The 17,121-nt window shown below is 37.6% G+C and overlaps 2 protein-coding genes across 8 annotated transcripts in view; both read right to left on the minus strand.

Annotated features, from left to right (window-relative positions):
* The window catches only part of LOC102081603 (nuclear GTPase SLIP-GC), an 83,953-nt gene that overhangs the window by 16,057 nt on the left and 50,775 nt on the right, over positions 1 to 17,121 (minus strand). The gene's annotated exons all lie outside the window — the stretch shown is intronic.
* Positions 4,230 to 14,546, minus strand: LOC100702553 (nuclear GTPase SLIP-GC). 4 transcript variants are annotated; one of them, XM_019357917.2, is made up of 22 exons: positions 14,273 to 14,545; positions 14,050 to 14,131; positions 13,780 to 13,892; positions 13,406 to 13,447; positions 13,255 to 13,293; positions 12,821 to 12,845; positions 12,577 to 12,663; positions 12,176 to 12,263; positions 10,404 to 10,620; positions 10,068 to 10,283; positions 8,681 to 8,887; positions 8,413 to 8,588; positions 7,071 to 7,164; positions 6,901 to 6,988; positions 6,662 to 6,783; positions 6,273 to 6,449; positions 6,033 to 6,181; positions 5,821 to 5,938; positions 5,603 to 5,711; positions 5,386 to 5,516; positions 5,007 to 5,094; positions 4,230 to 4,921 (listed from the first exon to the last, which is right to left on the minus strand). In XM_019357917.2, the coding sequence occupies exons 2-22, from the start codon at positions 14,114 to 14,116 to the stop codon at positions 4,725 to 4,727; spliced, it is 2,550 nt and encodes an 849-aa protein (XP_019213462.1). In that variant the 5' UTR covers positions 14,117 to 14,131; positions 14,273 to 14,545; the 3' UTR covers positions 4,230 to 4,724. The 4 variants fall into 4 exon arrangements, with proteins under 4 accessions (XP_019213462.1, XP_019213461.1, XP_019213463.1 ...); XM_019357916.2 differs by having other exon boundaries at positions 14,050 to 14,137; XM_019357918.2 differs by lacking the exon at positions 13,406 to 13,447 and having other exon boundaries at positions 14,050 to 14,137; positions 14,273 to 14,546.

The following is a 17,121-nucleotide window of genomic DNA, read 5'->3' on the forward strand; positions in this document are numbered from 1 at the left end:
AAAAGACACCTGCCCACAACCTCAAACACTCACACTCCAAACTCTACTATGGCCAAGACAAAGAGCTGTCCAAGGACACCAGAAACATAATTGTAGACCTGCACCAGGCTGGGAAGACTTGGTGTGATGAAATCAACTGTGGGAGCAATTACTAGAAAATGGAAGACATACAAGACCACTGATAATCTCCCATGGGGTCAAAATGATGACAAGAACAGTGAGCAAAAATCCCAAAACCACACGGGGGGGCCCAGTGAATGACATTCTCCCAATCCAGAAGAGGATTGGGAGAATGTCATATGGTCAGATGAAACCAAAATAGAACTTTTTGGTAAAAACTCTACTTGTCGTTTTTGGAGGAGATAGAATGCTGAGTTGCATCCAAAGAACACCATACCTACTGTGAAGCAAGGGCGTGAAAACATCCTGCTTTGGGGCTGTTTTTCTGCAAAGGGACCAGGACGACTGATCCGTGTAAAGGAAAGAATGAATGGGGCCATGTATTTTTTTTTTTAGTTTTGTACCCTTTCTTGGCAATGACAGAGGTCAAACGTTGTCTCTAACTATCGTGAGATTTTGAGTGAAAACCTCCTTCCATCAGCAATGTCATTGAAGATGAAACGTGGCTGGGTCTTTCAGCATGACAATGATCCCAAACACACCGCCCGGGTAATGAAGGAGTGACTTTGTAAGAAGCATTGGAATGGCCTAGCCAGTCTCCAGATCGCAACCCCATAGAAAATCTTTGAATCTTTGTTGCCCAGCGACAGCCCCAAAACATCACTGCTCTAGAGGAGATGTGAATGGAGGAATGGGCCAAAATACCAGCAACAGTGTGTGAAAACCTTGTGAAGACTAAGAGACAACGTTTGACCTCTGTCATTGCCAACAAAGGGTACAAAACGAAGTATTGAGATGAACTTTTGTTATTAACCAAATACTTATTTTCCACCATAATTTGCAAATAAATTCTATAAAAATCAGACAACGTAATTTTCTGGATTCTTTTTCTCATTTTATGTCTCATAGTTGAAACTTACAGGCCTCTCTCATCTCTTTAAGTGGGAGAACTTGGTGGCTGACTAAATACTTTTTTTAACCCACTGTAACCCCCATGCATGTTTTTGGCCTGTGGGAAGAAGTTGGAGTACCAGGAGGGCACCCACGCAGACACAGCAAGAACATGCAAAGTCCACACAGAAAGGCCTCAAACTGGATTCAAACCCAGGACTTTCTTGCAGTGAGGACTAAAAAATCTAATTTCATTAAATTCATTAAAAGTCAAACACAACATTCAAAGACAGCAGGCAACACAACTTGACAAAAATGTCTGTGGTGATATCCAGAGACCTCATGCTTTTGGTCAGTGTTCCCTCAGAGATGTTGAGTGGGTCATCAGGTTTCTGCTGTTACTGTGTGGAGCAAATCTGAAACATCCAGTAATAATAAGCACAAAGATTTTTAACACTCAGCTACTCAGGCAAACAGTACAAGTGTCAGTACTTAAAATGTGCTTTAAAATGTCTTGAAAGCTCCTCACCCTAGAATAAAAGATCTTAATATCTGTTGTTTCTGTTACTGTTTGTGTAGAAAATCATTTTTGGAAACACTTTATTTTAACACGTTTGAGGTGACTCGGATGTAAAAAGGGTAAAATAGCGCAAATTATAAGTGGTGATATTATTCAAATACTTTGTCTGTGCGCAGCAATAACAAATTCAGCATGTTTACCTCAGCTGTCAGTCCGATATCAGTCGATAAGTTACTTCTGTCCAAAGACTGTGGACAATATTCAGGGAAGTTTTTGAGCATGTCCTGAACGTTTATGTTGGTAGTGCTGCTGTTTTCGCCACTGTTAGCAGTTGTTTAGCAGCTGCAAGTAAACTTCTTTTAAAGTAGATAAAGTATGTGGTGTCATACTTTAACACTTTAAAACTCTCATCCAATGTAAGAATCAAACGTTTTATCAGAGAGAAGTCTGGATTTTTAGGGCACTGGTGCATAAAATTACCTGGCACAATGTGAGATAAGAACCAGCTGTTTTTTTTTTGTTTGTTTTTTGTTTGTTTTTTAGCTGAGATGATGAAAATAGAAAAGGACAGCTCTTAAATGGCCATATGTAGTTTAGCATGGCGATTTCTGATCTTAAATTATGACAAACTTGTAATTGTCATGGTCTCTGTGTCTCCTGGGGTGACCTAGGCTACGTCCACACTAGCCCGGATAGATTTGAAAACGGCGTTTTTGTCTGAAAACGCACCGCGTCCACACAAGCGTTTTCAGTCGTTTTCACGGAGTTGTGCATCCACATTGAAATGGCCGAGAACGCTTACGTTCCAGTACTGCTCATGCGTGAAACGCAAGACGATTCAACCTGCCTCATTTCTGTCTGCCGTTTATTTACTTTCCGTCTCGTTGAAACGTCGCGGCAAAATGTTGAGGAAAAGCACCAAGTTTTTTAAATGGACTAACAATGAGGTGGAGTTGTTGCTGCAAGTAACACAAAAGTACAAAATTACAAAAGCGAGTGAGAATTAAAGAATTTGAAGAAAAGCTATCTGAAGCATGTACAAACTGATATTAATCTTTAATAGGGCTGTCAAAATTGAGAGCAAACAAGACAACTGCTGTATAATGCCCTCCGCTATCTTAGTTTAATTGGTGACATGACTGCATCATATGACCAATCATCGTTTTCAAAAAGTCTCCGTTTTCGCTGTCCACACTGTAACGCAAAAGCACAGTTTTCAAATGTATGCGTTTTCGAGATCGTTTTCCTTCAGCGAAAACGCCGTCTCAGTGTGGACAGGAGGCCAAAACGGAGAGAAATCTATGCGTTTTCAAACAAAAACACATTAGTGTGGACGTAGCCCTAGTTTGCAGGCTACATGTTGGTTTTTGTTTGTCTCTCTCTTTCTCCCCTGTTCCTCCTCTGTCTGCCTGGGCGGAGCTCAGCTGGGCTCCTGCCCTTGGCCCATGCACCTGGTGTAATCACCCACCTGCCACAAATCTCTCTGATCTGCCTAATTGCCTAAGCCACTATTTAAGATGGTGGTTCAGTGGAATTCTTCGCTTGAGTCTAAGGAGCTTGGAAAGAAAAGCGTCTAGACTTCTTTAAGTTGCTTGAAGACGTTTCACCTCTGTGAGTGTGCGTTAAGGCATCTGGGACACCAACTGTCTGCCATCTATAATCCAGTTTTGAGATCCCTTCCCAGACGCCTTAACGCTGTTGGGATTCAGAGATTCTTTTACTGTTACCATATAACCTGCCTTATGATAAATGCATTAATAACATGTTTTACAGTATTATCAGTAATATTTCTTATAGGGTTCATATTGCATTGAATATGTTTGTCATCACATTGACCTTTCTATTCACAGGTTGAGTTCATTCTATACACAATGCATATCTGTGCTTGTTTAGAGTTGATGTTCCATCCAAGAGGGTTTTAAGCTTCACTGGTGAGAGTGTCCAGGTGATACATGTTGAGGGAAGATGAGAACATAGCAGGTTAATTGCATGCATGCTTACAATACACATTAAATCTAGTAGCAGGCCTGAGCGAAGGCCCAAGTGTCTTCTGCTTCTTTTTGAGACTTGCTGCAATTCAGTCTACTTAGTGATTGGTGACGAGGGTCAATTATTAGCTCTTAACGATCCCGAAGCTTGAAGTTTATTACCTTAAAAGGCAGGTGTTATAGAAAAGAGAAGTTATATGACTGTTTATAGTTATTAAGATGTACGAGATGTGCTCATGTCTGTAAACAATGTATTTTTGACCTGTGTTGACGTGTATGTGTGGGCGTTAATTTTCTATGCTATAAAACCAGCATTCAATGTATTTTTGTCAGAGGAAGACATATGCTGATGGTTCCTCTCCGGTGTTAATAAACTCATCATTTGATTGCATTTGTCTGGTGCCTCCTCCGTTTGTTGTCTGGTCTGCAGTTGATCGATCTCGCTTCAACGTCCACTCACATCCTGGGCCTTGTAACCTCAGGAAATCACATGATAGGGTGGGGCTAGGTTTCACAATGAGCTCACCCGAAACCTTGGCTGATTGTGACTTACACCCGTCTTCACACCTTGGCTCATGTGATTAGGTAGAGGATCCATAGGGGGTCCATTGTCCCTCTTGGGGGGACACTCCCACAGGGCTTAAATCTGGGACTCTCCACCATTTGACCTTAGAACTGAAGAAGCTTCTCAGATGAGAGGTGAAACGTCTTCAAGCAACTTAAAGAAATCCAGTAGCTTTTCTTTCCAAGCTCCTTAGACTATGATGACCTGGATGACTGAGAACCTACACAGACATATTCTTCGCTGGATTGTTGAGTAACCTCAGTTAGCAAAGCCCTGGCTGTGTGATTCTGTAGCCTGTTCTGATTGTGATTTCTTGGAAATAGATTCCCTGGAATTCCCTGACCTATTTCCCAGAAGTCTGGCAAAGTACAGTGAAGTGGAGCAGAGTGTGAGTGTCTGAAGAGGACGAAGGAGTGGAGTGTGTGTTTTGGACCTGCTTCCCTTCCTTCCCTGGACCTCTGAAAATCCCTACCCCCACATGTATAAAGTTTCACCAGGTGTTATTGTAAATAACACCTGTGACTTTCATTCTGAATTCAGCTGGTCTGCCCCCGAGTCTGTTCCGCCCTTGTGACAATAATTGACGTTAAACACTAAAAAAATTAAAAGTTACTGTATATTTAGGTGCTTAGGATTGTCGTCAGATTGTACCCCATTTCTTTGACAATTCATAGAAACTGTTAAAGTAATTTAGTAGAAAACGGTTAATAATAATAATCCTGTGACATGAAATAACATTTAAATATTTACCTGGGTACTGTGATGTCACTTCTCCCTCTTGACTACACTTACCTTCATTGTAATGTTGCTGCACAGTTTCAAGATGCTTTGAAACATCTGAAAAACAAACAAATAAATAAAAACATGTGTTTGGCATTGTTCAACATACATGATTTACTTTCATAGCCTATATTTTCTTTACCTGGGAGATTCTCACTCAAAGCTGATGCCTTGAGTGAGAGTTTAATGGAGTGGTCCAAGGTTTCCTTCAGTTCCTTGCAGATGATCGTCTAATTAAACATCAGAGCTTTTATTACTTTTCACAGAGTCAAATATTGAGGTTCAAAACAACTGAAACATCTGAATTAATGAGAAGATGTTTGTTTAGAGTTCTTGTGGCCAGTTTATACTTTAAGCTCTTCAGTTCAGCTCATCATTGCAGACTAAATCTTTGTAATGCTGAAAAATACAAATGTTAACAGCAGCCTCACTAATGTTTAGAGAATGTTCAGACTGAGCAAAAGCACTCAGATATAGAAAAAACACAACTTGGTCTCAATATATGTTATAATTTGACAAACCATCAATATATCCATCTTCTCCAACATGGTCTTTTTTGCGTCCTCATAAATGTTCCTATTTAAGGATACATGTGTCTCAATAGTCTTCCTCATTTTTTTCAGTGCATCTTTTCCTGAAATTTTTCGTGCATCTACAAGAAGAAAATGAACGTTGTCAAAACATTTTTTTTATGTACAATTGTGATTTAATATAGTGACAAGTTGACCATCTTCTTACCTTCATAGCACTTTTTCATGTTTTTCTCAATTGTCTCTGTTAGACTGTTGTAGATGATTTTCTTCTCTTTTAGGATTATTTTGTTGAGTTTTGCCTTAATTTTATCCTCCTTAAAAACATGAAACATGGATGAGTTAATAAACCAAATTAGCATTTGAAGAGTGAATAGGTCAATTCTGCTATAATGAACTGATAAACTGGATTGTTTCATGTCGTACCTCTGTCTGGAGAAATATCAGCTGCAGTTTGACATCTTGGTATTTTTGAATCAGCGAATTGGGGTCAAGTGAAAATCTACTGATGACTCCATTGAAAGATCCGCCTTTAACATCATTTCTGAAAAATGTTTCATGATGGCAGTATTGACAAGTTTGTTTTAATCATTTTAAGTATAGTGTAATATGATAGTTTAAAATTTGTTTATTCTTACGGGAAGGTCTTTCTGAATTTTTCATCAATGCTGTCAGTCAAGCATGAAGCTAATACTGTGTTGAGATTTATGTGTTCCCCTTTTTTTGTTTTGTGCATGCCGTCTTTCCTAACCACAGCCTCTAGTGTCTTGAAAAAACTAGGCTGTTTCTGAAACAAATCAGGAAAACATTTCTAAACACATGCTCGTATAAAGTGCAAAATCTGTTGCTATGATGTTAATTATAATTCAGATACATACATCACGGTCCAAAAAGGATTTCAGTTTTTCTTCAGAGGTTTTGGAATTTTTAACCCCTTCTGTAAGACATTGTTCAAAATCCTTGATCGCTTTTTCAACTGCTTTTTTCACTTGATCAAGTTGTTCTGTCATGTTTTTCTCAAGGACTTTACATACATCATCTGCTTTTCCAACACCCTGAAATTAAAACAGTATATTTATTTTCTATTAAAGCAGTAATAACATAAATACAACTTTTTATTTTTATTCATCATTTTGAAATGTTGTCACTCAGTGCCTGTCAAGAAATCTTGATGACTAAAATTTTGTTAGGTGTCAGAGTTATGGAAACATTTGAAGTTTTAAATTTGTCATTAAAATATTGTTCCACATAGATAACTTGACCTCACCTCTTTTCTGCGCCTGGCACCTTCAATCAAAGACAGAATCCCATAAGCTCCATTCACATAGTTTACTGTCTCTGAGTGACAGTCATTCAGATCTTGCAAAAATCCCTGAAGTTTGGTTATTTCTGTTAAGAAGAAATTTCAGTGCCACAGTTTGACATTACATACTTAAATTCAAATTACATAATTCCTCTTTCAGTCAGAGCAAACTAAAACAACATGTGCATCAAGACTTCACCTACCAGTTTCTTCTGGACTTAGATGCTTCCCTTTTAGGAACTCTTTGGAGCTCACTGTGAACACTTTGAAACTGTCATCAGTGAAGTGTTTCTGGGGAAAAATGATTTTATTTTAAAGCATCCTTGCAACTGTGGAGAGTCTGTATTATTTTCTGTCAGCCTATAAAACTCACATTAATCTTGCTTCTCTTGTTGAATTCTTTCCTTACTCCATCCTTGGCTTGAATGTTTCTTTTAATTATCTGATCATGGATATCAGCTGATGAACTACAAGAAATGTGCATATGTACTGTTACCATCATCACTATTATCATCACCATCACCATCAATAATCTGGGGCAGGCTGGGTGATTTTGATTTATTCTTGGCCTTTAGGTGAAAATGTGGGAATCTCCCTTCTGACCAAGCAGAGCTTTCCCTGACTGTTGCACACCTGCAACTCATTGTTTATTTTTATTTTGATGCACATGCTGTTTTTTTGCAAATTTGGATTACAATATTTATTTTCGTTTTTCCTGCTGTATATAAAAATTGGTGTGTCTCAAAAATAAAACTATGAAGACACTCAAAATAAATTTTCCTGTTGTTGGAAACTATTTTGTGCAACTTCTTGTATTTACAGTTTTGAGGGATAAACCTCTTAAATTTCTCTAACAAGAAATATATGGAAAAAAAACAAAAGCGATTTTCAATTTTTTTGTACTTTATTGTACTTTCTTGCAATTTATGTAGTTACTATGGACTTAATGCATACATATTATTAAAATTTGGGCTATAACGGTTGTATTGATGTATAGCATCTTGAAATGCTCCTAAAAATGGCACTACAGCATGTAAAAATATAAAGATAAGCTCTGGCGGACTTGGTTCTACGGTAGGTCTTAAAGGGTTAATGACTTTATTTGTTTATTTTGACTGTTTAAAAAACAAATGAACTCGCAAATATGGGAGATTGGTACCATTTATACTTAAAGCACTCGGAGAAAGGCCAGCATGTTTTATTTGGATCGTGACGTCACCACACGCTGACATGTTTACATACAATTTTTTTTTTGTCACAGCAACTACTTTAACTTTGTTGCTATAATTACACCTTTGCTTTACAGTGTAAAATAGTTGAATTATTCGACTGTAAGGACCAGGATATACATGATTTCCTATAATCTCATACATTATGTGCAACATACATTAAAGCTGCCATGATGTCATTTGCATCTCTTTCTCCTCCTGCTCTCCTGTTATTGCTCACCCTCTTCTCTCTTGCTGTCCCTCCAGAACAAAATAATTCCACTGCCTTTCCCACTCTCCGCTGTTCCCCTCCCTCTCTCTTTATTACTCAGTCCACCATCCTCACAAAACTTTATAAAATTGTATCTGCTTCTGAGACTCCTTTTGACCCAAATGTTCTGTATTAATTACAACAAAGGCTCAACCCTGTGCTTCATTCTTTGTCTAGCCTGGATTGATCTTACATGGAAACACCCTGTAGTTGATCAGCATTTAAAATTTACTTACAGATCATCTGAATCATCAACAAGATCAGACTTGGTGCAGATAAAGTGAATTTGCTGACATTCGCCACCATTTCCAATCAGACTACTGACACTTTCCAGGATCCCCCAGGCTGCTTTATCTGATGCTGCTCGGTTAATTTCAGTCACAATCCACACAGTAGAACAATCTCCAACTATCTGAAAGGAGAATAACATGTCTCAGTGCTTCATTGAAAGATGACTGTTTACAGACAACACAGTATAAGCAAAGAACAGTAAATGTGAATTACCCCTTTCCACATCTGATCTCTGCTCTTGTTACAGTCACCATTTCCAGGAAGGTCCACAAGTGTGACATGCTGGAGAAAAGGATTGTTTGGCACCCTGACAGTCACACACTTCACTAGTGGCCAAAACCATGTTTTTCCTTCATTACCTTCTCCTTGTTTTGACTCACTTCTTGTGTACTTGACACATTTTGCAGAGAGTTCATTAGCCTGCAATAAATATTAAAAGTAAAACAGGGCAGTGTAATTTCAGTCCTTGCAGATAGTGCTTTAAAAAAACCATTAAAAAGTCAGTGACATAAAAAAATCAGGTCATGTGAAATCCTTTTTAGAACAATCAACCATTTGATTTTTTCAAGAACGTGCCTAATTATTATTCAAAACGAAAATGAAAATAGATTTTTTTTTTTTATTATTCTCTATTTAAATCACACTAAGTACACTCTTGTTCTCAACAGCCAGAATTACTATTAGCAGAAACTACTTGCAAGAGGTCCCTACAGCGGATAACTTGGCATGTTTTGACTGTCAGGGTTTTACACTATGCCATTCCTGATGCAACCGACTGTCAGACACTGATTTACTAAAGTTTGTGGCCACTTTGATTTAATCTTTGTTGACTTTGCTCAGCAGTGAATTTCTACAGAGCGATTTTAAAAGGGTAAGAGTAGGTTAAAACAAGGAACTGATCACTGTTGTGTGAAGACGTACTGCGATGTAAAAAATGAATAAATCATGCTCTGCATCAGTGTTTCACAACCTTTTGGAGCCACGGCACATTTTTCACATTAGAAAAATCACACGGCACACCACCAAACAAAAATGTCCAAAAACCATATTGATAATTTTTCCGCGCACCGGGCTCGGTTTGTCTAAAATATACCTTTTTAGCTTTCTTTCTACCACTACTCATGCTGGGGCTTTCATCTGGGTCGGAATTTTCTCCTGGACCCAGGTCAGATTGACTACTTTTTCTTTCCAAATATTTATCTGTTGTTATTACGTGCTGCATCGTCTCACTCACAGTATGACTATTGTGTAATTTCTTCTTCTTCTTCTGTATTACTAGCAGTTGGTAACCCATTTAATTAGAGCAGGTAGTTGTCTTCCACAGCACACCTGATCATTTCTCAGAGTGGTTGGAAAACACTGCTCTACATAATGGACCAGTCTTGGGATCTGTTAACCACAGTTATTACAAGAGATTTTTTTTTTCTGGATGTGTGATCATCTAAATGGCATTATGGGATCTCAGCATAATCTGATTATTTGGTCAGTTCCCTTTTGTGTCCAGGTTGTCCTAGTTTCACCTGTGTGTCCTTCCCAGCATCCCGTGTGTAGTCTATCATGACTGTCTGTTATAGTAGTAATATGAGAGTTTTTGTCTTACTGATTCACATGTCAAAATCTTCCGCCTGGATTGGAGAAATTCTGGAATTTCTTTGAAATATTTGCGATCCATGAGGTTTTCAAAGGACCTTGTCCAGTCTTCTCCATACAGTGCTGACAGCTTTTCAACAGCATCATGATAATCATCGTCTTCCTTTTTCTGATTTTTATTATTGTCAAGAAACTGACGAAATGACCACAACTCTTCTTTCCACTCCTACAAAAATAGATGACATGCCATTTATTGAGGTATGTACCCAGCCTTAAGCTGCAAGAACTGCAGTGTAACACGTGTTATAGGTTTAAGTAAAAATCAAACTTTCAGAACTCATTTTACCTCCTTTGTGATGAACTCAATTTCTGCCTCATACTTTAAGCTATCTCTGTTAGCTTCCACTTTGATCATGACTGAGGTGCAGGCATTGATGCTTCCTGAGGGTAAAAGATTCTTCTCTTTGATGATGGCATTTATCAAAGAGCTCTTTCCAGCCCCAGTTTTACCAAAGACACCAACCAGCTCCCTCTTTTCTATCTCCAAATCACTGATCTTTTTCCTGTTGAACAAGATTTTAAACATGGGTTAATTGATTCAGTCATGAAAACATTTTTAAGCATGCTTTAAAAGTGAGAGTTTAAAAGAGCATTATAATCATGGTAGTGATTATTCAATGAATTATTACTACATATTTCAGTTTTATACACTTGTTCCACTAATTGTTTACTGTATGTAGTTTTATTTTACTACTAAATTATTTCATCATCTATATTTGTACTGCTGTATGTGGGCAGTATAACTTAATAATAATTGGACAAAGAACCAACACATTATACAATCTGACACAAGAAACAAATTGATGAATACTGAACCAAAAGGGTTCATGTACAGGCAGCACGGTGGCATGATGTTTGGCATAGTTCTCTCACACCACCATCTGGCTGGGGGACTTTTTGTTTTGAGTTTACGTGTTATCTCCAATGCGGCTACCCCTTCGGCGCCAGCTGTGGGCTCAAGGCTGGAGCTGAACAAAAACTCCCTGATAACGACTGTGTTGAGTCTGTTCCTTCCCATTCCATACAAGGCCACCTGGGTTGGCTGGAAGACTGTTTACTTAGCCTGGCAGGGCGAAGGACACTGTCTCAGCTGAACTATGGACACGCAGACACATACATATACTGATACTGATAAGCACTCACTGACGCATCACCCTCCCTACCAAACGCCACCTCCAACGCTTACCTCCCCTCTGATGTGGACATCGGGTCAGTTGGAGGCGCAGTCGAAGATTGCAGCGGTCCCAGATCAGATGTACACACTGGAACACTTTCGCATGTTGCTTGTCTGTGTTTATTGTGTTATGGTGTGTTGATATCTGTGCATTCCTGTATTATCCTTTTGTGTTACATATTTTGATGTTTTTTTCCTCGCTACCTGGCCTGACCTGTCTCCCCAATGTGATGTTTGTATTGTATGTACGGTCGGCAAGGTCTGTCATCTCGGTTGTGGGCAAAAGACTTGCAACTGACAAATAAAGTCTATTTCATCTCTCATCTCTCTCTCATCCATGTTTGCCTCGGTTCTCTCCAGGTATTCCGGCTTTCTCCAACAGTCCAAAGACGTGCAATTAGCGCGTTTAGGTTAATTGGTGATTCTAAATCCTCATCGATGTAGTTACTCATTCCTGTGACTGTATCTTGGTGTAAATAGTGTGACATCCATAAAGTGTGTATGGACTGAATCATTTTAATTGTCGTGATTTAAATATACTGCTTATTTTTGTGTGAGTCAAGACTCTTGAAAAGGGACCATCTATGGGCTCAAATTGTGGTCATAAATATTTTGTATGTGTAAATCAGTTTTGTACTTGTAAATCAGGATTTGTATGTGTCAAGTACAAAATATTTATGACCACAATTTGAGCCCATAACCATCTTCTGTGTGTGTTTAAATTACACATAACTAGCAGCTTCTGAGGATGTTTTACAGCCATTTTCTGCATTTTTGCTTTCTTTAAAAACAATCTCTCTTTGATCTGTTTGTGAAACTGTCACACGATCAGGAGTGGAACCAGGCCCATACATCAGAGAATATGAAAAAAACTTAATACTCACTTCAAGAAAGCACTGAGTTTGTCTTGGTCATTTAGTCTTTCATGTACAAATGTCATGATGCTTTTCACATCAGACAGTATGATTGATTCTGTGGACAAAGAAAGGAAAGAACTATTTATGATTTATAGACTAGAATAACCAGAAAATGTAAAATCTCATGTTTAAAAAAAAAAAAGCAAACCTGTGTGAATTAGAGTATATGAGGAGCATAATGTGACCACTTACCAATCAAACTTACTATATCATGCATCATGTGACTGTTAAATTTTGACAACAGGCCAAAGAAAAAGTAATTTCTAGCATCAAAGATGAAACTGGCATGTTGGTCAAATTGTGCTTCGAAGAAATTTAACCCTATAGTGGCTTAAACTGTGACACTGTTTAGAAAGAAACATAAATACCTTCAAATCCTGGCATTGACAGACGCTGTCGCTTAGCTGGTGACTGCAACCTGCTGGGGTTACTTTGAAGGTCTGATTTTCTCTTTCCTGATTGGATAAAAACAACAAAAAACAAGAACTAAAAATGTGTTTCTCTCAGCATTGTAATTTATTCTTAGTAAAGTTATGTAGATTGCAAAAACTATTGGTGTCTTTAAAACACAGACTAATATGAGATGCAATAAATACGATGCATGTGTCTCACCTGTATCACTTGTGGATGGCAAGACCTGAGGATGAATATGAGTTATACAGGAAATTATCACTATTTGCATTGGCATTGCTCTTTAACAACATTTAAAGGACACTAACATTCAAGTTTTACAATCAACAAACTTACATGCAGTTATGTTTTCAAGCAGCAGACTGATGAAGAATATATTATAAATTACCTTCTTCTTAGTAAACATCTGTGAGACAATTCTATTAAGTCCCAGTCACGAAGACCTACAGAGACGGTTGGCGAACCCCCTAGCTAGAGCAAAATGTATATTCTCCAACCCCCTATGAATTAAGTTTTTAGATTCAGTCATTTACTGGTTTCTGTAGAGAGTGGTCAGTCTCTATAGACCAGAGAATGGAGCTTTACTTTGTCTCAGGTAGTTGGCTCATATGTCTGAAATTCAGTAGAACCCTTACCTGAACCACATCAGCTGCTTCTTCATGCTCCTGTTCACACTGTTGATAAAAAGTACAAAGCCGTGTAGAATATTGAGCTCTTAAAAATGTATTAAAATTGTATTTGTCATATGGACATTAAATCTGAAGGAAAAAACAGTTTTAAACTTACTTGAAAAGAAATGACTGTTTCCTGATTTGAGTTTCGTTTTTCCTGCCACAATCAAAACAATTCAAATCTATGTTAGTTAAAAATTAATAAAACTACTCCACAAATAATTACTGCCAGTGAGACATTGTCAAACACCAGTGGGTCACTTGGTGTTCACTCTCTGAGGTTCCAACACACAGTGGTATTTTTGTGTAGCTTATTTTGTTCTTCCTACAACAGTAAAAACATTGTAAATCCATCTTAGTAAAGAGTTAACAAAAATTACATTATATAATATTACTGCAAGTAACTTTTTTTAATATCCAGATAGTTCTAACAAAAATTCACCGCTGTACACTGAAATAGCAATAATTGTTTAAAAAAAACTTAATTACCTTTAACAGCTTGAGGTTCTTCTTGAATTTCACTCTTGGTCCAGCTTTTGTGATCAAATTATCAATTTCTCGATCATCAAGATCATACAGACTTTCAGCATCGATTTGTTCATCTGTAATTAAAAATAAAGTTGCAGAGATAAAGTTTATTTTCAACTTGCTTCAGAAATTCTTGTTAGATGAGTGAAAAATCTATGAGCTGTTTTACAGTTAACAGATCACATCAGGATCAATATCTGTACCCATCAGGGATTCACGTTAATACTTTACCTTTAAATTTCTCCACCCACTCACTTAGCCCCCATTCAACCAGTTTGGTTCTTACGAAATCATCCATGACCAAGAAATGAAACTGAAACTGAAATATAAAATGTAATATTTAACCAGACAGTACTGCTTTACAGATTAGACATTTGTGACCAGCTTCTTCTTTAATGCATATATAATCAGAGACACTGATATTAAATTCAGATTAAAAGTTCAAACTGCTCACCTTTTGTTAGAAGTAATGCAGGAAAAGGCTGCTGAGGGAGATGCGAAGTAAGCAGCGAGACACAAACAGGAAACAGGCGGGAAAAATAAAAATCGAGCAAAAAGCAAAGTCCACAAACAGATTCGGTTAAAAACAAACTGGAACTGTGTGGATCAGACTGCACAGGTGCAACTGCATCTATACATATAATAGAAAGGTAAATCCAACATGAGTAAAGCGGGTGCAGGGGAAAGCAGAGCGGAGAACTGAGAAAGGCAGGAAGAGGAGGTGTTTGTGCAGCGCAGATGGGAGTGGCTGGCAGGCAGGTAACACCCTGCCTCAGAGGAAGTGGAGTTTTTTGTTTGTTTGTTTTTAAATAAATCAAAGGGATTAAAGTTTACAAACACTATAGGTTAAAAACACAGTTTCATCTATACTTAAAGTACACTGGAAAAAAAAACATTAAAAAAAGAAGAAAAATATACTTTCAGCTGTTCCCTTTTTCACAAGAGCTCATCACAACAGACACCTTCATATATTAGTAATTTGTGCTGCTAATCAGGATCAAACCAGGGTTATTTCACTTCTTAGGCAAACAGAAAAATAACTATATTATGGAGCCACTAACATTAGGAAAAGTTGCCAAACTACATTAAGGTTCTTAGATTGAAATTAGATGCTGCAACATGCTGGCCGTGTACGAATAATAAAGGCGTGAAACAATGTTGGATGATGAACACTTTTTTAAAAATTCTTAATTATTACTATTCCATTTTCAATTTTATTTATATAGCGCCAAATCACAACAACAGTGGCCTCAAGGCTCGTTATATTGTAAGACCCTACAATAATAGATACAGAGAAAAACCCAAGAATCATATGACCCCCTATGAGCAAGCACCTTGGCAACAGTGGGAAGGAAAAACTCCCTTTTAACAGGAAGAAACCTCCAGCAGACCCAGGCTCAGGGAGGTGCAGCCATCTGCTGCGACCGGTTGGGGTGAGAGAAGGAAGACAGGATAACGACATGCTGTGGATGAGAGCCAGAGATTAATAACAGGTATGATTCAATGCAGAGAGGTCTGTTAACACATAGTGAGTGAGAAAGCTGATTGAAGAAGAAATACTCAATGCATCATGGGAACCCCCCAGCAGCATAAAAAAGGTCACGTAGGAGCATTTAGGATTCTTCTTCTAGTTTCCAGCATGATCAGTAAATCCTGACTTGGGAGTTCACAGTTGGAAATTAAAGGGATTAGGTGCTATCAAACACAATGAATTTACAAATTATAATTTGGGGCTTTTTTTCTCTTCTCGTGCAATGTTGGATTACGATTTCAAAGTATTTGGAGAACACTATAGAGTTACAACCTTCCTATTGGATTATATTGACAGGGAACAGAGATAAATGCATCTTCAGGTCTGGATGAGCCCATCTTCATTTCTGTCATTCCTCTCACTAGCTCTAAAATTAAAATCTGTAACATTGTAGTTCTACTGCTGTATCTAATTTTCTGTATAACTAGGGTCTACAAATAATGAACAAATATGACAAAAGGGGGGAAAAAGACACCAAAACATTTTTGGACAAAGTGCTGGCCATTTGGTTTAGACCCTCACAATTAAAACCTTAATACCTCCGGGAGGAATTAATACTTAAAAACCTCCATCCATCCATTTTCTTCTGCTTATCCAATCCAGGGTTGCTGGAGCCTTTCTCAGTTGTCAGGCGAGAGGCAGAGTACACCCTGAACAGGTTCCTAAGGTTATTCCACTCAACTAAAACTAAAGTAAAAACTAAAACTAGATATGAATATTTTAGTTAAATAAATAAAAACAAACAACAGAAATGAATTAATGAACTAATTTGAAATACAAATCAGTTTATAGAGGAAATAGCCTTAGTTTCAGTATTTGGTAGTTTGGTAAAAATGTTATTACAATGTGCCTGACATGGTATTTATGGATGTGTTTGAGACACTGGACATGTACAAGACAAGTGGGTCAACTGTTTTAAAAAAGTGAAACGTTTCTATTGTAATACCTGCACTGGTTTTCGGTTTGGTTGACATTGACATTTGGTTGACACTAAATACAACGAAATTAAAGAAATATATATAAAAGTAATAAAACTGAACTAAAACTAAACATTTTCAAACAATAAAAAATCAATTAAAACAAGAACAGTCTTGAAATTTACTGAAGCTAAACAGAAATAAAATATATACTATAATAACTAGAATAGCTGTGTCGCATGGCTTCAAGATCACCCATTAACCTAGCCCCCATGCATGTTTTGGCCTGTGGGAAGAAGTTGGAGTACACAGAGAGCACCCACACAGACACAGGAAGAACATGCAAAGTCCACACAGAAAGGCCTCAAACTGGATTCAAACCCAGGAATTTCTTGCACTGAGGACTAAAAAATCTAATTTCATTAAATTCATAAAAAGTCAAACACAACATTCAAAGACAGCAGGCAACACAGCTTCACAAAAATGTCTGTGGTGATATCCAGAGACCTCATGCTTTTGGTCAGTGTTCCCTCAGAGATGTTGAGTGGGTCATCAGGTTTCTGCTGTTACTGTGTGGAGCAAATCTGAAACATCCAGTAATAATAAGCACAAAGATTTTTAACACTCAGCTGCTCAGAAAAACAGTAAAATCATCTGTACTTAAAATTTGCTTTAAAATGTCTTGAAAGAATAGAAAATCTTAATATCTGTTGTTTCTGTTACTGTTTGTGTAGAAAATCATTTTTGGAAACACTTTATTTTAACATGTTTGAGGTGACTCGGATGTAAAAAGGTTAAAATAACACAAATTATAAGTGGTGATATTATTCAAATACTTCATCTGTGCTCATAATA

Source organism: Oreochromis niloticus, linkage group LG4 (assembly GCF_001858045.2).
Source record: "Oreochromis niloticus isolate F11D_XX linkage group LG4, O_niloticus_UMD_NMBU, whole genome shotgun sequence".
NCBI classification, from domain to species: Eukaryota; Metazoa; Chordata; class Actinopteri; order Cichliformes; family Cichlidae; genus Oreochromis; species Oreochromis niloticus.

Excerpts from the sequence above, each read along its gene's own strand:
- LOC100702553 (XM_019357917.2), bottom strand. The coding sequence starts at position 14,116 with ATGGATGATTTCGTAAGAACCAAACTGGTTGAATGGGGGCTAAGTGAG. Across the intron at positions 13,893-14,049 it reads GTGGGTGGAGAAATTTAAAG|ATGAACAAATCGATGCTGAA; the intron begins GTAAAGTATTAA and ends TTTTAATTACAG. Across the intron at positions 5,712-5,820 it reads TGATATTTCTCCAGACAGAG|GAGGATAAAATTAAGGCAAA; the intron begins GTACGACATGAA and ends CATGTTTTTAAG.